General features: G+C 37.1%; 1 protein-coding gene across 2 annotated transcripts in view; it reads right to left on the bottom strand.

Moving 5' to 3' along the window:
- Positions 1-23,842, bottom strand: part of LOC145997314 (chromatin-remodeling complex ATPase chain Iswi-like) — a 73,049-nt gene that overhangs the window by 25,041 nt on the left and 24,166 nt on the right. For both annotated transcript variants that reach the window (XM_083134216.1, XM_083134217.1), the window contains 6 exons: positions 21,787-22,074; positions 14,778-14,846; positions 14,159-14,268; positions 8,496-8,661; positions 3,959-4,099; positions 1,361-1,555 (listed from right to left, as the gene is read on the bottom strand). In XM_083134216.1, the coding sequence (XP_082990342.1) occupies positions 1,361-1,555; positions 3,959-4,099; positions 8,496-8,661; positions 14,159-14,268; positions 14,778-14,846; positions 21,787-22,074 (969 nt within the window). The remainder of the gene's footprint in view (positions 1-1,360; positions 1,556-3,958; positions 4,100-8,495; positions 8,662-14,158; positions 14,269-14,777; positions 14,847-21,786; positions 22,075-23,842) is intronic.

Below are 23,842 nucleotides of genomic sequence, written 5' to 3'. Positions count from 1 at the left end.
AATATATAATATAAGTTGTTCATGTTCAAAGGATTATGTAGGACAAACAGCAAGGAAAATAGCAATAAGATGGCACGAACACAATTTGGACATTATAAATCTAAACCCAAGAACAGGTTTGTCAGTTCACATCATCGAAGAGAAGCATTTGATTAAAAAGAGTGAGGGGAAACATAGATTTGAATGTCTGAGAAGCTTCCTTCATTGCAGAACACTGGAATAAATTAAATAATGAAAATGGTAACATAGACCCACTATGGCGTAAACCACCATCTTTAAAATTTAATGTAAAAGAAAACATCAAGAAACTTTGTGAAAGCAATGACGACTTTGAATTACCTGATGATATTTGGGATTCATAATTTTTAAATAAAAAATAATGTGATCAATTTTTTTTTTTTTATCTGAAAAATAAATAAAACAGACTGCTTGTTTTCACAGTTAAGTTGCTATATTACAACAATATGACATTGACAACATCTATTCTATAATGGATTCTTTTTGATTTAAAAAATTGTTAACCATTATTATAACTATCTTTAGTCAAAATAAATATAAATGTCTGATGAAGGGAGCGTGTGTTCTCCTGAAACTTCACAATGAAAAACTGTGTTCTTATGCTTGTAATAACTGTAGACTACAAGAGAAATAATTTTCCATTTTCTTTTCAATTAATAGTCAACTTGTTTACATGTTGTGAAAAGGTTTATTTTATTGGTGCTCAGTATTAGGCCCACTTTAGACTAAAGCATTTCTCTTAACATTTTATGCCATGAACAAAATGCTACCGTGTAAACTGAAAAATCTTATATGACATTTTACATGGCATAGGATATTTCATGGCATTTCTTTAGGATAAAATCGGTCGTATTTCCATAGCATAACCAACCTCTAGGTCACGAGTGCAAATGTAATGGCGACAGAGTGACATGTAAACAATGTATCGCTTCACATTTTTAAAAGCCAATAAGAACTGTTCAACCAAGAGGAATAACGTGTCCTATAAAAATATATTAAATACAAATCAATGGAGCTGTTTAAATACATAATTTATAGCATGTACAGTACACATGTGGAAGAATAAATTAGTTGCATAAAAAGGACACCGGTTCATTTCGTATGTATATATTTTCTAACGTTCATTGCATGCTTTCCATCGCAATTGCAAATGCTAACAGGAATGTCACAGAAAATGCTTCAATGTAAACTTTTGTCTGTTACAAAAAATGCTATAACACTATTGGAATCATTTAAGCTATAAAAAATGCTAAAGGAAATCCTTCTATCTCTCCACTACCAAGGCAGCAAAACTATTTTTACCTCAATTTAATCTCTAATACAACGGACATCCAGCTCTTACCATAGCCTGCAAATCCATCTGAGGATTCCAATCAGAGTCAAAGAGGATAACAACATCAGCCGTAGCCAGGTTAATACCCAAGCCGCCAGCCCTTGTTGACAGCATGAAAAGAAACTTTTCACTTCCTGGCTCATTGTACTCATTAATCTGTCTTTGCCTGTCTTCGTGCGGTGTCTGGCCATCAAGACGACAGTACTAGAAGAAAATAATTTATTAGGAACAAACTGTTTGAAATTAAGTACGATATATCAGACTACCTATGCTAAGACCAAGATAAAAAAAAAGCAGTGTAATTGCAGGTTATTAAAGATGGGGGGAAAAAACAACTCCAGACTAAAAAATAAAAGACATTTTGCAACATTATTTACAATATAGGGAGCCGTGGTGGTCTGGTCGGTATGGTATCTGACTACCACGTGGGAGAACCAGATTCCTGGAGTGGCTATCTAAGGTCGGAATTTTCTGGCCCATTCCCCGCACAAAGCAGTTCCTGGGCTCACCCAGCCTCAAATCAATGGGTAAGGAGGGGGAGGGGGAGGCAAAAGTGGTCGGAGCATGGTGCCAAGAGCTTTACCTACTGACACGGTGCCAAGAACGTTACTAACCTTTACCTTATTTAGAACATGAATATCAATAGTATAGACCTTTACAGCATTTTAGAGTATCCAAAAAATATATTCAAATATTGAAATCCTCTAAACTACCAATTGAAAATGCAGAGAATAGGCAAATAAATTTTGTTTAATGAAAAAGAAGGGTTTCAAATTCATAATTATTCCAGTTTCATGGTTTGGATTAAATTTTTTGTCAAAATTGAACATGTTACATGATAAACAAAGAAATAGATGCATGTCTTCAGACTTTTTCATGACAAAATATAGATGAAAATGTACCTCAGAATTTTCACTCAAAAAATAGCCATTACAGTGTGAAATCCCACATTTTGCGGTTCCGTCAAAAGTGAAATAGACTTGTGATTAGTGATTATATGAAAATCATAAAGGGATAATCAGAAGCAACATATATTCAGAGTCTGGGATTTGAAACCAGGACTTTTGGTGTGAAGATGTGACTCATTTATCAGGGATTCGAAACCAGGACCTTTGATGTGAAGATGAGACTGATTTACCTTAGCACTTCCACGATCAGAGCCTGCCACTACTTCTTTTCAAGTAGCTACTTAATTGTCCTCATCGATGCTAGGTCAGATCAGAAATCCTTGAAATACCACTGGGGATCAAACCAAACATGAGAAAATTAACTACAGCTAAGCTGATACCTCCATGACTCAACGCCGATTAAACACCAATACTGATACTGGGAAATTGAAATAGTTTGAAGTAGTTCAAAATATTTGTAAACTGGAACTATACTAAAGGGTCGTTCAAGTGAAACATATACAGAGCTGGCAACACTGCAAGTATTTGACAGGGAGGCTAGATGGTGGCAGCACTTGGTGGTTCGTAGTAACAGAACATAATGTGTGCAGTCTGTTGCATGCATCTGCTGAGTAGAGGAGAAAGTGAAACCACATGGGGTGTGTAATGGATACGTCCAAGAGCATACAATGAGGTGTCATTCAATTCAGCGATTGAAATCTTTTGGCGCATGGGGATGCATGTTTGAAAATAACAATATTTAAGTGGTGTGCAGAGTTTCGAGATGGAGAGATATTGATGGGGATCTGTACGAAGAGAGCGAGATGTGAGCATGCTCCACAATAACGCACACCCACACTGCCAATGCAACAATGGGACACACTGAGATGTTTTCGGTGGGATGTTATGGAACACCCACCGTACATCCCAGATCTTTCCCCTTGCAACTTTCACATCTTTGGTCAGCTGAAGAAGGCTCTGAAGAGGGTAAGCGTTTCGTCTCCAATCAAGTGGTTCAAGATGCTGTGGAAGAGTGGTTCAACACGGAACCAGCATCCTTCTTTGCGGACGGTATCCAGCATTGGGACAGTTTGCCTGAACGGCAACCTCTGTCGAAGTAATGCCAGTATGTTATCTTTGTGATATTTTGTATTTTCTTGCATATAAACAGTGTTAGCTTCTACACCCCAGTCTATGTTTCATTTGAACGACCCTTATATATCAATCTACTATAGCTTTCATTATGGATGCAGTAAATGCAGTTTGAATATTATGTATGTGAAGTTTCATGTTTCCGCATTGCAGAATTCGATAGTTTATTTTTAGATTAATTTTGAAGGTTCACTGCCTTCATTCACTAAGGGTACAGCATCTGGATGTGACACACTACCGTTCCAGACCTTGTACCCGTGCGGAAACACGAAACTTCACGTAGGTAATACAAGAGGTTTGTTTTAAAATATCCATAATTTTAAGTAAGATAATGATATAATTACTAAATCCATTTTTCCTTCGCAATGTCATTGCAAGCGGTACTTTTACAGACTCAGATATTCCCTAACTTTATAAAAGTATCATCAGCCGGTATCCCAAGCACTAACCGTTCGACTTACTGGGAACTCACTGTTGATTTCTTTCCTTTTGTGTCCGTGTGTGTGTGTGTGTGTGTGTGTGTGTGTGTGAAGGGAAAAAAATTGCAGTTTCTACATTACATACTTACATTATAACACCTCCACAGACAGTAATCTTCTAAAATATCCATCATTCTTGTCATCTGACTGAAAACCAAGACACGAGATCCCTGTTCCTTCATTTTAGGAAGTAGTTTGTCCAGTATTGCCATCTTGCCACAATTATAAACCTGGAGAGAAAATGGATCAACACCAATGGACAAACAAACATTCAAAGTGAGACTTTAGCCATGATCATAACTATTTGATACCATCAAAATACAGGGTGTCCCAAAAGTCTCCATACATAGCAATAATGTTATTTGCAGGTGAGATGCCAAGATATTATTAGCCCATCAACCTATACAAATTTAATGGTGGGAATGTACTGACCTGTGCCTAACTCTGGAAGGCTGCTACGTTGATTTGAAGTGATATTTCTTATATATGGAGACTTTTGTATATAAACAAAATGTGTGCATGCCAGAAATACATATAAAATTGATTACGCATATATACAGCATGTAACAAAAGTCCGGGAACACTTTAAAAAAATATTGTAGCCAAATGAGTAGCATTACAAAGTGACAAAACACATAATTTCAAAGAGTAAAGTTATAATTTTTTTCTCATTGCAGGTGTTACATGTAGTTCCATATATCATCGCTAGGTGGTGTCATAATCAAGATGGCACTTTCTGGAGCTGAGAAGGCTTTCTGCGTGCTAGAATTTGACAAAGCAAAGAGTGTAACGGATGTCCAACGAAAATTTAGGATGAAGTACTGGAAAGCAGCACCAACCAGGAAGGCAATCTACAATTGGCACTACATCGAGCGAGTGAGAGAAGCTTTCACAAGGAGTCCGAGAAAATCTATACGCAGAGCTTCACGTGAAATGTCAACAATGACTGTGTGGCATGTTTTGCGTAAAAAAATGAAACATGAAACCATACAGACTACAGTTAGTGCAAAAGTTATATCCTAAAGACAAAGACCAGCTTGATTATGACACCACCTAGCGACGATATATGGAACTACACGTAACACCTGCAATGAGGAAAAAAACTTACAACTTTACTCTTTGAAATGATGTACTTTGTTACTATGTAATGCTACTCGTTTGGCTACAATAAATTTTTTAAAGTGTTCCCGGACTATTGTTACACGCTGTATTATAAAACACAATTATATAACTTACAAGTTATGATGATATTGGCAAGTTCAAGCAGGTACATATTCAAATGATATTACTTATTATTAGATCCCAGATTTTTATGTAATATCAAAGTACAAAATATGTACATAGATATATAACAATAATTGACAAAATATGTACCTAAATATGTATTATCAAAAGGATATGCAGCTAAATATGTAGTATCAAAGAATATGTAATATTAATCGAGTATCCAAGCAATTTCAAGAATTCTGCTAGATAATTATTTTATTTGAACATATTCAACATAATTTTAAGGATATAAATTGTTCAAATTGAAATCTGTATCGAATTTATAAAATCATAAAAGCACAGCAACATGTACATATTTAATAAACCAATTTTGTCAACTATTAATTACTTTTCACATCACAAATTATTGTAGAATATGTAAATATATAAGACAGCTCTTTGTAACTTTCAAAACAAATTGTAAAGAAGTGTCTACAGAAAGAACAATCAAACTGAAAATGCATAACTACCTTTGTACTTTTTGTACAAGGGAACATAATTGTGTATCTCTCTACATACAGGAAAGTAGCTTCTAGTTTCTAGGTGCGTTGCCTAAACCTAAAAGCGAAATGAAAATATGTAACCAGAAGTAGGGAGGGGAGAAACTCCAGCATCTCTCAATAAATAACAGTTCCCGTATTATTTTTTTTCTTTCTTCAGCCTCTCTTTCAACCTGACAGTTAATTTTAGGTGACCGTTAGCACCAGGCATCTCATTGGTTAGAAAATATGACATGAAATGATCTACAAAAATTTTCTTCATCATCTGGCATATACGTGGTGTGGCTAGAAAAACCTGGATTGATGTTGCTGTCGACAAACTACAAGCGTGTCAAGGTCAAGCTGTGCATGAGTGTATAACATCATATACTGCCTATCCACTGTGTGATTTTCCAGGGTGCACGGCGCTCAGTTCCGCTGTAGCTTGTGGACGAAGTGAACTGTATGTCTGTGCTCAGTCGGAAAAACGTTAAGTGTGAAAGTGGAACAGCTAATCAATTTGAAGTTTCTTATGAAACTCGGAAAATCTGCCACAGAAACTTATGATTTGTTGAAGGAAGTATATGGAGATGAGTGTTTATCACGCACGCAAGTGTTTGAGTGGTTTCAAAGGTTTAAAGAGGGACGAGAAGTGATCGCGGACGACTTGCATCCTGGATGGCCTTGCACGTCAAAAATGGAATCAAACATTGCAAATGTCGGTGAATTGATTCGAAAAGATCGTCGCTTGAGTATTCGAGCTATTGCAAAACAACCAACATTATTAAATTACAGTTCTGATGACCCTTCGTGAGTGAGTAAGAAGACGACGACCTGATTTGTGGAAAAGCAAGTCATGGATTCTTGATCAGGACAATGCTCCTGTCCACACGGCATTGTCAGTCAAGGCTTTTTTGGCCAAGCATGGGATCCCAGTGTTAGAAAATCCACCCTATTCACAGGATCTTGCTCAGTGCAAATTTTTTTTATTCCCAAAGGTCAAATCAACACTGAAAGGAACCAGATTTATGACCGTAGAATCTGTGAAAACAAAAGCGACGGAGGTCATGAACATAGTTTCAGAAAATGATTTCCAGCATTGCTTGCAGCAATGGAAGATTCATATGGAGCAGTGTATCGATAGTGCAGGGGAGTACTTTGAAGGGGATAATGTTCGTATTGTACAAAATAACCAATAAAAGATTCTGTAGCAACAGTCCGGTTTTTTTCTAGCCACACCTCGTATGTCAAAATATGTAACACAAAACTTATGCAAAATCAAGCAGGTTATATAATTCGTTAATATTTTCCTATTCAAGGTATGTATCTAGAAAGGAATTACTTATTATTATTATACAAAGAAAAGTTAGTAAACAGGTCGCAAACTGACATGGAATAGCTGAAAATAGTAGTGACTAGTTTCTGAAGGTGCCATTCGATGGCAGCACAATTCAACTGGATGATATTAAGTTAGCAGTCGCTAGATAGCAGTTAAATTTTAAAAGTGGTGACCGTGCTTATGGAGTGTACGTGAAGATGGTACGGGCGGAGATGATTCTAGCTGACAGGCGAATGATGATAGACATCATAGCAACTGCAATAAGGTGTTCTCATGGTTTAGCCTACAGCAAAATGCATGATAGTTTGAATTTCCGAAAAAGCGTGTGCATTATGGTGACGAACGTTTCGTGGATGATGAAGATATTGAACGTGAGGTGCGATTGTGGCTGGGACAGAAGCCCAAAGACTTTTATGCAGCAGGTTTTGGGGGACTGACAATGCGATGGAAAAAGTGTATCAATGTTGGTGGAGATTATGCTGAAAAATAAAAACTGATTTCAAGTCAGTATCTCGCTTAGTATTTTTTTAATAAACATTTATGAACTACTCACTGAACTTACCTATGTATTATTCAATTTACTGAAATCAAAGAGCAGTGTAACAATGAATATAATATGTATGCCTACACATACACGTCAGTATATCCAAGTCCAATATTTTGCCAAGGTCACTTCAATTTTTGAGTAAGATTATGTAAAAACAGGAATAAACGTACAGTGGTTAAAATATGGTTACCCAAAATATAGTTGAAACTACTGTAAAACTGAGAAAAGAAAAACAATCAGGAGGAGATAAAACATGGTGATCATTACTACAGTCAAAACTTACTGCTGGATTGAAGTAAAAATTTTCATTCAATTGTTCCAATGAAGTGGAATGTGAGACAATATTTTAATTCCAATTTATGTTCAAGTAGGCTAATCAGGACTGGACCTATAGATTAAAGTAGGGATGGGACCGATTAATTGGTACTCTATCGGTATCGGCCGATATAGGCATATCAGTATATCGGTAAAATTACCGATTATTTTACCGATCCGATATATCGATAAATATCTGATAATTTAGTGCAAAATTCTGCCATTTTGTTGTAATTTTTATGGATAATCTCGATGCCCTACTTTTTAAAAAAGTTATTGTCTAAATATTCAACTTCTTTTGCACTGCAGTCACCTCGAAACACATATTTATTAAGGAGTTCAATGAACATTTCAGGTTTTTCATGGACCATTTCTAATTTTATATCGGATCGATAGAATATCGGTTATCATTATTGGTATCGGCCAAAATTTCATATCGGCCCATCCCTAGTTTAAAGTAATATCTGAACCACTGTGCAATCTGCCTCAACTGGGGACCGCACCAGAACTCCTTGATTATGAGGTGTCAGACAGAGTTAACACTATCCCATCAGGGAGACCTCGAGATTAAATTTATAAAATCCAGGTACATGAAATAAAGGTTTCACTACATTTATATGACTATTTCTTCTCAAAATATTAGCACTTTAGATGTATCACTACGTAAGAAAAAATCTTACCAAATGCTCATCCGTTGTGTACGGGGGTCCAGGCTCCGCACCATCAAACAGATACGGGTGATTGCAGCATTTTCTAAGTTGCATCAAAATATTTTGAAGCCTCATCTTCTCAATTTTCCCAGCACCATTAACAACATCTATGTCTTTCATCAATATTCTCGTATACCTGAAATGTTACCGACAAAATGCATCAAAATTATAAAATGTATAAGTCAGCATTTAGTGAACAAAAATGACAAGTTCATTTCATAATTCTAGAGAAAGTTTCTGGACACTATTTGCATCCAACAGGTTTCCCACATTACTCTAAATGTATTTTCCTTAAGTTTTCCAGATTTTTCCCCAGTACCTGATGCACAGTACATTACTACAGAGCAGGGATGTGATGCAGGCGATTACTGGTATATGAATACAAGCCAAAATTGACATATTGGAATTGGTATTGACATCTGTAAAAATCTGATATTTAAACAGACAATTAAAAAAAAATATCTGCGAGTATAATGGAACTGGTAAATTTTCTGCTTTGTCACATTACTACAGTGTTTAAAAAATTGCGTAACTCAAATTTTGATTGTTGATAAGATAAAAACTAAGAGATATTTACCAGGTGTGCCATTTAATAATTCTTAATTTCGTCGCTGGATGGCGCTGGAAGCAAGGGTTGGTGCACAATCTCAACTGTTATGTCAGTGTGTTGCTAGGACAGCACCTGTCAAAACGCCGTGGATATGCAACCGAGTGCGAGCGATCCTGATATTGGGTTTGTGTGGTAAAGAAAAACGCGAGTGAAAGCCATTGTATCACGTGGAAACGTACGGTGACAATGTCCTAACGCAAGATGCGTGTGCACGTTGGTTTCGACGATTCAAAAGTGGTGATTTAGACTTGAAAGACAAAGATTGCCCATGCCAGCCGAAAAAGTTCCAAAACGCCAAATTGCAAGCACTGTTGGACAAAGACGATACGCAAACGCAACAACAACTGGTAGAGAAGTTAAATGTTGGTCGCCAAACCATATCTGATAGTCTTCATGCCATGGGAAAGATCCAGATTGGGCGACAAGACACGGAAAAGTGATTTTGCAGCAACGCCTCATCACACACAGCAAAAGGCATCAGACACACCATTTCTGCACTTGGCTGGGAATTCTTGCCATACGCACCAGACTTAGCCCCTTCGGATTACTACTTGTTTTCATCGATTCCACTCACTTTCCCATTACGAAGATGTCGAACAATGGCTTGCTGACTGGATCACCTCAAAATGTGAACGATTTTTCAGGTAGGGCATCCACAATTTGACGGACAGATGGGCAAAATGTATAGATAGCGATGGCACATACTTCTGAATAAAGCATTTGTTACCTTTCTCCCCAGATACACTTGTTTTATTTTGGATCAATTAAGAATTATTAACCGGCACACTGGGTTTTCTACACTACAAAGCCTCAATTATTGGGGGAATAACAATCCTTAACATTATCAGTTTACTACATACAGGAAATTCTATAAATTAAAGTTAACTTATTTTTCCTTTGGTGAGAAAATTACCAACTGTTCATAATTAGATGTGTATGACTGATAGCATGTTAATTTATCATTTGCAACCAATAATGGGCATGTGCAGGATTTGATGGGTTTGGGACTGACGATTATATGGAATAAATGAAAAAGGGTAAATTTAGGGGCATATCATTTTACATGGCAACAGCAGCTGGGTGAAATTTTCCAGGCTTGTTCTGGAAGAAACTACAGTGCTCAAGAGGCTCTGGTTGCTAAAAGTTAAGGCTCAGCTTGACTTTTGGTTGACTCCAAGGCAGCTGTTTTCACTCCATTCAAACAGATATTCTCAATAGTTTTGTGGGAACGAAAGTTTATTAAACTATTGATAATATCTAGATAAGAACGAAAGCAAATCACATGAAGACTGACGTGAATGGTCTAGAAGGAATCATAAGCAAATGTAATCAGGCACATATTTTTGGTAAATAAAAAAAGCAAAATTTAGTGGCCGCGGTGGCTCAGTCGGTAACGCGTCTGACTACCATGCTCAAGGTCCCGGGTTCGATCCCCGGCCGGTTCAAATCCGGGAACTTTTCTAGCGATGGAAGCGGCCCCGGCGCCTACCCAGCGTCGAATAACATGGGTACCTGGGGGAAACCCTGGGGGGTAAAGGCGGTCAGGGGCGTGATGCTGATCACATCACCCCACTCACGACCGGATCAAGAAAGTGTGGGGCGTTACCCTCACACCCCCTATACGCCTTCATGGCATGGTGCTATGCACAGGGGAACACTTTACCTTTTTATTTCGGTGCAAAAACAGTCAATTTCATGTACAAAAGTGGTAAATAAAATGAAATTTCGCTGTTATAGTGGTGAAAAAGCACCACATAAAATGACATTTTGGTTTAAAAAAATGTGAATATAATCCCAAATATGATTTTAAAACTGCATTATTACACAAAATAAACATATCCCTTCTAATAGCACATTAAATTATTACCAGAATATTAAGTTTATTCCTGTATAAAGTGGTCCATTTTTGCTTCTCAAATATTTACAGCAAAATTAATAAATTTTCCGTGAATTGCATAACTCGCAGGATACTTCAGACGTCTGAAAGTGTTGCGTCTGTATATAAACAGTAAATTTCATGTTTAAGTCTATTTCACATTTTACAGTTAATTTCGTGACAAAACAGGGTAGGAAAATGCACCTCACACCTTTCAGAAATATGAAAAATTAACATTAGAACGTGTTATTTCTAGGGCTGGGCCGATACCAATACCGATGTATCAGTATCGGTTTATATTTTTGCACCGATACCATTGTCTTTGAATTGCTAGAAGCATGGCCAAAACCAAAACTTGTTCCTTTTCAAAGGTTCATTCACCTTTTCAAACTTACCTTTGGCTTTGAAAAAAATTGAAAAATACATATTTGTGCATTTGTTAGTTGAACGTGGACAATCTCTGTGAACGGCAAGTACGTGACAAAGAATCCATACGCAGATAAGACTTGCGGTCAAGTATCTTGCAAATCAAGGGTAACGTGAAATTATCCCCATAGGAGTTCCTTCGAAGTCTACCAGGCTTTGTTCCCACAGATGCGGTATGACAATAAAAATAATACATTGTCATAACATTTGAAAATGGTTAGGCTAAGTTCAAAGTTACACATGTATGCAATATTTATAATAATTTAGTCATGACAGTTATTTTTGACTGGCAATATGAAAAACAAATATCTTCAATCATATGTGTTCTTTCAGTTGCTCTAATATGAGTTGTCTGTGACTTTTGAGGAACCTCATGATGGATGGAAAATAAGTAAAAATATGGCTATTGGTGAAGGATTGATATTTGTATAAATCTTGATATTTTGAAAGATTATACTTTGCAAGTTAATCTTTAATAGTTTGTTTAAACTATATAGACATTTTGTTCATAACAGAAGCTTGAAAATGCTTTTATAATGGCATAATCTTTAAAAAAGATTTGGAACTTGTGAAAAGTGCAAAGTTTAAAAATTGGAAGCAGGAAATTATTATCTGCTTGCATCTGCATTATCAAGCTAGTAGATGAATAATGCATTACCTCAAATGAATGTTTTGAGAAATAAGACAAAAGTGAGAGAAATATCTTCTGCATTTTGGATGTGAATTAACCATATGTGGAGTTTTAAAAATTGAAGAATGGAAGCCATCTTGTAAACCTGGTTGAAGAAATTGACATATTGAGTATACTCAGATGTAGAACTGATGCATGTAAAAATATTAAGAAAAAGACTTACTCTACCTCACAAGGAGATAATATAGAAATGTTTTCTTCATATAAATAACATTTATGTTATAAATGTTCTTTTAAACAAATGCATAATTGATGCTCTTATAACTTTTGTTATCTAGTTTTTTATCAATAGAATAATTATAAAAATATTTATTATTGTTTGAACATAAACACTATTCATCAGCATATGTAAATTGAAATTTCCTTTTCAATATAGCACCATAGCTACCTATTGTGCTAATACTGAGTTTGAATTCTGACGAATGGTTAAAGCGGTCTCGTGTAACAATTATCCCAATAAGGTCCCGATGACAACAAGACACCTGGTGTATTGTGGGCATCTTTCTCCTTAGACCTCCCACAGTAAAAACAGTCATCGCACACGTGGTGGACGTGTGTCAGACATACATAGTACATAGCTCTTCCTGGAAATTCAAGTACGCGTATCTGGGCTAATCCCCTTTTCCTTTCCAACTATAGACTTTTGCTTGTCCCGATCTGGATAACTGGGCTTCAGCAGGCATGTTTCGACACAGGGACGTGGCAGGGGAATAATGTTCTTTGAACGACAGATGATGGCAGGTACATCCTTACATTTTGTTTACAAATTTTTATTCTCTTTGTTAAAGGACAAGATTGGTACTGTTAGTTATAGACATCGTGTCTGGCCGGGGCTGGTAAATCAACAATTATTCTTGTGTTCACGAATTATTTAATGTTAGTTTGCGAAGATTGATCCCTTAGTTTTAGAGGAGGTTGAAGAGGCATTATCTAATTTTTCAACATTGGGGGTGGGGGCAGGACGACACTATTATCTTGCTCTTAGCTTCTTATAATATTTCTCTCATATTTGAAACATCTGATCGAAAAAAAGACTCAACTTGAGATGCATCGTTGCAACAGAGCCCACACCACACACAGATACAGGCTAATAGCCTTTGTTATTTTACATTGGAACTGTACAAGTATCTGTTCATAGTGGTATCGGCTCAGCCCTAGTTATTTCACATTTCGTGTTTTCATCAAAAACGAAATATACATGCCTCTAGTAATCAATCACACTTTGGAATATCATAGCAGTTTTTCGAAAGGAGGGGATGATTCCAAACCAAATGCCCTGGCGTCTGCCAAAGGTTAAGCAGAGTCTAAAAGTGGGATCCAAACCACAACAAATACATGCCACATATTTATGGTAAATAAAAGATCAAGGTATTGGTACAAAAACTGGGCATGGGATCAAAAACTGTGTATAAAATGGCATATCTGTGTTAAAATTGTGAATGAAACCCTAAATTTGATTTAAAAACTACACTTATTACACAAAATTAATATTTCATTGTTAATAGTACATTTTATACAGTTATCAGAGTATTAATTTTATTCCTGTGTAAAGGAGTTCATTTTTGCTTCTCAAATATTTACAGCAGAATTAATCAATTTTCCGTGATTTGTATAACTCTCAGGATAATTCAGACCTCAGGAGTCGCGTCAGTAAATAAACACTAAATTTTGAGTTTAAGTCATTTTCGTATTTCACAGTTCATTTCGTGACAAAATATGGTAGCAAAATGCAGCCTACACCTGACAAACAGATGAAAAATTAACACTACAATGCGTTATTTCACATTTCGTGTTTTCATTAAAAACGAAATATGCATGCTCCTACTATCGCTCTTCTACCACTTCAGTGTAATCATAACGATGAACAAAGTTAAAAATACACAAAACCAAACAAAGGATGTACAAGAAGCAACATGCACATCCAGCCAGGACTCTCACTCAGAAACTTTCGTTGCAAGATTGACAGTTGCTCACTCTGCCATCGAAGCTGCTAGTACAAAAACGAAATGCAAGTTTACACCACAACTTACCATTCTCGCTGCATCTTACTTAGGCCGACATAAACTTTCACCTCCTTCTTTGGCGGCAGCTTCTTCTCGACATCAGACTTCAAACGTCGCAGAAGAAAAGGACGTAATACCTACAAGCACGAAATAAATACTAAACATGAAAGCATTCTTTTCTTTCACAAATTTTCAAACAATACGCTAAAGATGAATTTAACTGACAAAAAAAAAAAATAGGTACGAGCCGATACCAATGAATCTGCATTGGGAAATTAATGTACCTAAGATTATATATTACATACACAGAATTTAATTTCAGTCACAGGAATTTGCATTAATTATTACAAAAGACAAGGCTGACAAAGATAGTTAAAGGAAGGTAACTTCACCATGAAGCAGTGTTTTAGAAAGAAAAAAAATGCCTTACTTATCAGTAAGTTAACTGTCATCTGCATTAGAACACATTAACAATTCCCATCCCCTAGTATACATAAAAACAAAAACAGTATGGTAGACTGGTGCTATTTATAGAATTACCAAACAGGTACAATTATTAAAAATTTTACCAATATACCCATGTCAATTAATATATTCCAAAACAAGCCTTGTCCAAATCACATGGAGAAGAAAAAATGCCACTTACTGCATGTAGTCTTTCCACCAAGGATATGTCTCCCAAAAAGCTATTGGTGTTGAACCATGCATCAAAATCCTGCAAAGAAAGAAATTGTTAGAAATTAGCAACTTGCAGTATAAAACAAAGTTCTAATTTTTAATTATACTCGATTGGGATAGTAACTGTCTCACAAATTATGTAAAACAAGTATTTAAATTAAGCAGATCGATAATGCAACGATAGACTCACTAATTATAAAGGTCATGTAATGTTGTTTCATCCCAAACAAATTTATGATTTAAAAAATTCTATGCATAAATTATAATATTTTAGCCAACCCACGACATTAATGTAAAGAGTTAATTACATATTCTGAAATAAAATTGTTTATATTTGAATTAACTAAAATATCACGTGCTACTACATGCTGGAAAAGAACACGTTCTTCACTGCTAACGGTAAGAACAACAACACACACAAACACACGTGTTTTTGATGTTTTCATTCTTTCAATGCCAATGCAAACATGAAACTATTATATTATTTGTGTGTGAGCAAGCATTAACTACCGTTCAATCAAGATGAGAAGAACTGTGGCAAAGTCTCGAACTAAAGTGGATATCATTTGCTTTCACCTCTCGCTTCGCCTTTGCTTGAGCCTGTTCACTAGGCCGCCAAAGCTGCTGGAGAATTTTTCATCCGATACATACATGGAATGTGCAAATTTACATTGTGAGTTAGCAACACAACTTAACAATTCTCGCTGCATCTATCTCTTACTTGGCACTGATGAATTCGTACCATACCCCGTTCGATTAAGAAATATTGACCCTGGCAGGCCTTGTCAGCTCCTGCTCAGAATGTGATGGGTAAGCCTTTCACAGGAAATGGTAAGAACACTGGCCTTTGGCAAGAGGTGACGAGAGGCCAAGCGAGGGTTTATATACGTGCGCATGAGAGCGACACGGGGTCTTTTAATCTGGAATCATCGGAGAAGCAGGAGCTACTGGTCTTATTTCTAAACCGAACAGGGTAAGCTAGTCTACACCCATTCTGCCATTTGCATTGCTCACTTCAGTCTAGAAACGAATCATGAGTCTATTTTAATGTATAGTTAGATATTTGTACCTGCCCGTTCAGGGCTGTCTCTACCATCAACTAGTTCTAATAGTACATCCCTATTTAAGATCCCGCGTTCAGAGGAACGCTACGTGGTGGATTGATGCGGGCCTTTTCATTTTCTTTTGGAAATGAAAAGCGTCAAAGACTTGTTTTCTTAAACAGACATGAAAATTGAAAGGATAGGCATGGCTACGTGGTTTGAGATGCGTGGGCTTTTCATCCATTTTTACGGAAATGTGATGAAAATTAGCGCTACGTAGTGGAGTTGCGGAATTTTTTAATTTATTTCACTCTGAAATAAATGAAAATTGAAATTTGTTAAATAGTGACATGTCAGAATTGTTTTTTTCTCCGCGAATCTTTATTTTTGGGGAAAGCTGCGTAGCACGCAGTTTTAATGTTAATGATGGTTAATGTCGATAATCAGCTTTAATTCAGTCCTTACCCACCACACCCACCCAATAGGCTAATCACCCGCTGCATTAAAGCACATTACAATGCGGAGGAAACGAAAATAGAATGTTTCCTTTGGTAGCCACGGGCGCTTTTGCTTCGTCGCGGTTTTCCGCGTCGATGCGATGTGGCATAAGGTACGTCCGTCATTCCGCGCGCCGGAAGGTTCGATGTCGGACATTCGAGTGTCATATTCCGCCCAGAATTTGGCCAGCCCGGGCACGTCTACCGACAAGCCCTTGTCATTCCGCTCCTAGTAACGCCGTGGTTCGCTCGAACCCGGTACCTTCGGTCAGGGCCTGATGGCTATGACAAAACTACCACCTGGGAAATTATCATCAATTCCCAGGATTTTATCTAAATTTTAAAAGTGGCACTTGATTTTGATAACCCTTGTTTTTGCAGTAGTCTCTTGAACAATTTGGTATTTTTTTTAACGTAAATTTGGTGCGTAACTTATGATATTTCGGCTATAAACGATACGACTCAATCACACCATGATGTGTGTACTTAGTGGGTCACAGCAGAGAGTATTGCTGAAGTTAATTGTGTTTTAATTAATTAAAGTCCTTTAAAGTTTCAATTTCATATATATTTTTAAAACAGACCGTAACTTGTTAATGATCCGAAAAGTAACGCCGTTTGTGTTTATGTGTTTTAAGTTAAACTGTTAAAGATTATCGCAAGGAGGATATTTAATTTTATCACGTATAGTTTTGAAATGCACAAGGATCAGTGGTCGACTCACTCGTAATTTAAAATGACTGAAATCTCCTCGCCCCGAAGATGGGAGCCTTGGTACTAATAATTGTAGTGCAAATTGATAAGGAGATAGTCGAGAGAATACACGAGTCAGTCGCAGAGCATTTTATTTTTACCTTGTTTAAGGAATATTTTTTTACTAAAGTAAAGTTAATATGTGAAAAAACGAAACGCTAATTATATTTCTAGGAATAGAGGAGCAATTATATGTCCGCTACTATACGCTGGCGTAAGTAGTAAGAGTGACGCTACCATTCGGCTAGAGTATAACCCGCTCGTTGATTCAATGTTCTAGCTAAGGGATAATAATAGGTGTTTTTAGTTGTACGCGCAGAAATACCGGTAGTGAAATATAAAAGAGTGCGCAAGTGTTTATATATATGTTTTAAGGAATAGAGGAGCAATGATGTCCGCTACTAAAGGTAGTAAGTGTGACGCTCCCTTCCATTAGTTTTAAGGTTATGTCTTCCCCTACGAATTAATTGTGTACACAGAGGTACCCGTAGCAAGAGGAATGACACTGTCATTGTAGCGCAATGACATAAGAATGACTTAGTCTGCATGACTTTTAGTTGTTAAAACACCATAGTTAGGCGTAAGCCAACTTGTAATGAAAAGTAGAACGAGACGTAAGCGGTATTCAAGGCGTGGAGTATTTCACATATTAACGAGATTTTTTTGTTATTATCCATATATTTATTGTCTCCTTCAGCTATTTATTAAAGGATAGCTTAATATTCCGCCTTTTGCGTTTTCTAGCTTTGAATTTTAAATACCTTAAATTTCATGTGTATTTATATTATGATATTTATATTTCAAGTTACGGCATTCCTTAATGTTTAAATAAACACTCTTCAGCATTATTCAACAGATTTCGTGTGGTTATTTAATCGCATCGCAAATCACTAAATCACTAAATAGCGATAAAAGTTAAAAAGGTTGTTTAAATTAAGGCAAAACTGGTTGTCATTTTTTTCATTAAATAACGATGAAGTATTGCGAATAGTGTAATCAATCAAGCCCTCCCCTTAGGTATAATCACGTTTCATTCCGTCAGCTTACGATAGGTTTAAACACGCAAGTTTAATCTCTGCACCGAAAGCACGATTCATTCGTTGTTTTCCTTTTGTTCCTTCGAACTCAGGATATGTGCAGTCGCAAGACTCAAGTCCAGGATTTTCCTCCCACGTAAGTCGCCAGATTTCCGTGCGGAAATTTTCACATTCGAGTTAGCGGAAGAAACATATCTTATTTCAGTCTCGGAGAGAGAGAATTTGATGACACCTTTCTTTGTTGTAAATGAACTTTACACTCAGCTGGCGTCGACACTGAAATTCCTAGCCTCCCTAAGAGACGAAAATAAGAGCCTCTTCAAGGGCGCTTATTTATGCGTTTTTCTCGTTCCTTCAGAATTTTCAAAAGTTTCCCGAATGAAATTTAATTACTTCTTACAGATTAATTTCATGTTAATCTTCGTAAAGTAAGTAATAGCGAGTAATTGTGCTTATATTTTAATCTCCCACACGTCATAGACTTTAGTTGAAGTAATATCATACGAAATCCTACAATTTTCTCCCGGCCCGGCGTCATGATGTTCATTTACGGTTCCGTTTCAATTTTTTTTCCTAAGGCGACCATAAAAAGTAGTTTTGTTTACCTTATTAGGCTAAAAACTCAAAAGAGTGGATTTAGACGCCTACAGTTGTCATGGGTCAAGTGTAATCTCTTACGCGACGAGCATTTATGCTAAGTGACAAAGAAAATACACGGCGGGCTATAGCATGACGTAGAGTAGTTTTCCTCTTTTCTGTTTAACGCAATGCCTTATATTTTTTTTCCCTTTATTCTCAGAACCGTAAATTTACTTCACAGATAGCCAAGAAATGTTTTCTAAATCAATAACCCAGTTTAGTTTCAGTTTTGAATTTACTGTTATCCTATTACTAATTTGGAACTTCATTTTAACTGTTTATTTATGCTATACGTCAGGCTTATGCAAGCGCAAACAAACCTTGACTAGTGAGCGCTAACAGTGCGTCACTATGTCGCCTTGATTTATTCATCCATTCTATTATGTACCTTTCGTAATTAATGATTTTAAGGTCATTGGAGCCATGTCATTTACTCTTTTATTTTACTTGTGGTTAGGTCCGTTTTAACAGCTGTGACGTTACCAAATTTTGGGTTAATTTTTTTTTCTCGTCAGTTCCTCATTTTTTACAATGCTTTGACACTTCTGACATGATATTAATGGATTTCGTCGGGTTAATTTTCTGATACCAGGGGATATATTTTATACCATCTACATATTACTTTTATATATTTATCAATATTTAATCCTACATATTTTCGTTTATTTTATAGTGCCATGTCATAACTTTAGCTTTATATTGCACATTATTTTATATTTGGGAGAAGCCAGGGGCTATATATATATAATTTAGTCAATATATACATATATTACTTTTGATGAAGTCAGATTTTTCATTTTAATGGTGTTCCAGTGTTACGGCGTCAAATGACATTTTCCGCCTTTTATTTTCTTTAGCCTTCATTCAAACTTTGTTTTATAATTTTTATCACTTATTGGGCAGTTTATTTTATTTTAGTTTACTTATCTTTACTCATGATTTTCACTTGCCTATAGAAGACGATTACTTTACACATTTTTTATATATTTTCATATTGAATGACTGAGAGCAATGTAGTTTTCCCATGTCTTACCTGTTTCCTACCCTGTTCGGGAATTCCACGAGTTCAAGGAATCTCGAAAGTAGTCCAGCGATTTTTTTTGAGGCCGGAAGAAGAACGCATTCCTGAAGGCTTTGGAGCTCACCAGCCTCCTTTGGTTTTCAGCGGTGTATGTCACTTAGCAGCACCGAAAATCCTATTCCAAGTGGCATCCCAGGATCAGAACAGCGTCAGAAACATCAGAAGAAATGTCATCTTCCAGAGCAACCCCCCCCCCCACGACTCTAACCCCCTTAAGAAGAAGCATGAACATCTTTCATGTACATCGTCCCCTTTTGCTCTGTAAGGCCAGGCAGTGTCCTTCACCACATATTGGAACTTTCCGGGTACAGTCAACGACCCAAATGTGTTGAGACCCAGCCCTGTGGATCAGCAACCTGCCAGGCCACCTGTGACGTTTCATCCTACCAGTGGCCATAATTACTGTATGCAATGGCGTCTGCTGTGAACTTTCGGGGGCCTATCCTAACATCCCCCCAGTGTTCGCCATTGGACAAGGCATATTTTTGGGGCTTGGAACCGCTACTTGGAGTGGCTTCCCATGGACTACCCTGTGTTCGCCCGCCCCACGGCCCACGTCTTTTCATCTGACCTTTGCTGCCCAGTATTCCGGAACTTTCCACACCGGGATTCGAATCCGGTCCCCCAGTGAAAATGATCGGTCAAGGACCGTGTATGTCACAGAACAGTGCTTCGTACCCCAGGACTCCGGGGTTGGAATGTATTTGGATTGCCCTGCCGTCTCATTTCTCAGGTCATAGTGTGCACACATAGTATGCTAAGAACGTCAGTGGCAAGTGCAAACATAACCTTCATCTATTTTTTTAATCTTCGTGTGGTTGTGCGCAGTCCAGTGGAGTTTGGTGTTTACCACGGTCCTTTTCTCTCGCCTCGAACTGTCATCCTGATGAGGCGGAAGATTGCGAGCATGCGGCATTAAAGTTTCTCACGGATTACGTTCTGTGCTTATTTAGCACTTGTTCAGAAGCAAGTCGCATGTATCGCGTTACGATGCAGTGTGTTGAACTTTCCGCTGACTCCACGGACCTGCGAACAACACTTTATATCGCATGTTGACCAACCGTCAGCATTGTTGATTACGAAAGACTCTTCCAGCGTGTGGCTAATGTAAACATAGGACTTTATTTCAGCATTCAAACTTGAGCTTAATTCTGTTTCATTTAATTTTCGGTGAAGGGTATCCGACATTTTTTTTTATTAGTATTTTATTTTATGTATCCTTTTGTTCATGTAATAAACAAAACCTTTTAAATTTTGGTGAATGGCAGAAGGTTCAATTTAAACTTTAATTATTACAATTTCAATTTTGGAAATTGTTTCGCAAGAGGGAGTGTCGTACCATACCCCGTTCGATTAAGAAATATTGACCCTGGCAGGCCTTGTCAGCTCCTGCTCAGAATGTGATGGGTAAGCCTTTCACAGGAAATGGTAAGAACACTGGCCTTTGGCAAGAGGTGACGAGAGGCCAAGCGAGGGTTTATATACGTGCGCATGAGAGCGACACGGGGTCTTTTAATCTGGAATCATCGGAGAAGCAGGAGCTACTGGTCTTATTTCTAAACCGAACAGGGTAAGCTAGTCTACACCCATTCTGCCATTTGCATTGCTCACTTCAGTCTAGAAACGAATCATGAGTCTATTTTAATGTATAGTTAGATATTTGTACCTGCCCGTTCAGGGCTGTCTCTACCATCAACTAGTTCTAATAGTACATCCCTATTTAAGATCCCGCGTTCAGAGGAACGCTACGAATTCTCAACCAGAAGCAAGTGGATAAAGCGTGGGCAATGGAATCAGCTGTTTAGCATGTAATCCTGCCATTGCATTTCTAAAATATATGGCAATCTTCAACACATTGTCATCAGCAGGCACAACACAAGGAGATACTGACAAACATATTAGATACACTACTCACTAACATACTTACGTCAGCTGAATTGAAGACGTCAGGTAGCAGAAAGTTCAACAAGGACCACAACTCGTGAAGGTTATTTTGCAATGGGGTACCGGTCAGCAGCAGGCGATTAGTCGTCTTAAATTCACGTACAATTTCCGACAGCTTCGACTTCTCATTTTTAATTCTGTGTGCTTCATCAATGACCATATACCTCCAATTGAACTTTTTGAAGACTGCTTTTTCTTTGATCACCATTTCGTATGAGGTAACGCAGACATCCCACTCCCCAGGCATCAAGGTCTCCCGTATGAAGTTATTCTGTGAATAAGAAAAAAGTAGTAATGTATAAATACTACAATGCATGAAGCCTAACATATCTGCTCTGAGTAGAATTGACACTGATGGCTACACAGGGTATCTACCAAAACAACACAAGCAGAATTCTTGACCGTTTCATGATTTTTTGACCTTCTTTTTGTTTTTCTTAACCTATATTCATTCGACCTCTACTTAGGTAAAGTTGGAAATTAGCAATTAAGGAAATAAATATTTATTTAATGAGAAACCCCTACTGAAAGGCTAGTTAAGATGAAAACTGAATCTGTATTTAACAAGAGAATTAGACACTTTATCTATTAATGCATCCTGGACTGCAATTGGCAGAGTAGACAGTCTGGCATCTGAACTCTCAGCCAGTATAATTTGAAGTGGGTCTCGTGTTGTCATCCCTATATGTACTTGTGATTCCCTTGATCCATCTCACCACCATTCATCCTCATCTTCGCGATTAGCCAAAGGGGCAGAAAAGTGAAGTGAGGTAAAATAAACTAAATCAATCAGTCAATGTGATAGCAAAAATTCTTGAACACAATCACTTTCAATAAGGCTGTCCTACGGAGCACATGCAGCAGAGGGACCCTTGCAGCATGTGACAATCAGTGTTGCCACAATCTGAGGGCACAATTTCAATTTGCAATTTTCCCAATTTTTCCATTTGTACGAGAAATCAGATAATAATATTAACAATAAGCAGTATGATATTTTCGTTGCTAATTGTATCACACGTGAATCATGTTAAAAATTAACAAGGGATCGGTCACGCTCTCTGTAGTCACGTCGCCAGTCGCGGGTGAGCGTGGCATTCACCCTTCCTTTTTCACTGTATTTTAATTTTTTCAAATCTATTTTTTGTACTTGTAATGATCTGTTTATTATAATCATTTATCACAAATAAACATTTTTGTTTCAAAATGTTTATTTGTTTTCAAACAGCGTAGTATACATCGTCGAAGTCAACAAGTCTCAGTGTTAACAAAAAGTGCATGTTCCTCTGAGGTAGTTCCATCTGACCTCCAGAAATCTGATATGACATAAAATCACTGAGACACTTTTCGAATTTTCTATTAACACGACAAGAACATATAGGTACGCAAACTCACTAGAAACAGGATAGACCTACTGACTAAATAATGCACAAATGGAAATAAAAATATATAACGTAATCGGTTGCGTATGAGCTATGCGCTCACTCTGACAACACTATTTCCACAACAATGGTCTTTCTAATAATGCCGTTTACTTCATCTCATAAAAATTTGATCAGGTCGCTTGTGAAACTCTAAAAGTCAGCTAGAGAGCACCACAGGCCAATATTTTAAATACTGTTAAAATGGCACTTCATTAAAATTTAAAGTGAGCTCTGCGCACCCACGACCAATCGTGGGTTAAACAAATTTACAAGATGTCTCAAGTTCTGACCTTGGTCAGGCATGAATTTAGAATTGTCTTCGTTCCATTGCCCATTTTATAAGTTCATCATTCATCCTTATCCTTCCTTTTAACTCAAAATGTAGAAAAATGCTGTAAAATAAAATAGCAGACCTCAGTGTCTGAGTAGTTAGCACAGCATGCTATGATGTCAGAGGTTCTAGATTTGAATTCCGACCTGGGCACAGGTGTTTTTCCCTTCGTATAGCAACACTGGTGACAATGGGTGAGACAACCGGATTAATTTCTTTCCAGTTTCCAGAAACTTCTCTCCTGGTTTTCCAGTGTTTCTGCATCATGTTGCAAATCCCCAATCATG

Source organism: Lepisma saccharinum, chromosome 13, assembly GCF_977018435.1.
Source record: "Lepisma saccharinum chromosome 13, izLepSacc3.1, whole genome shotgun sequence".
Classification (NCBI taxonomy): Eukaryota; Metazoa; Arthropoda; class Insecta; order Zygentoma; family Lepismatidae; genus Lepisma; species Lepisma saccharinum.
This window is presented reverse-complemented; position numbering and strand designations above follow the sequence as displayed.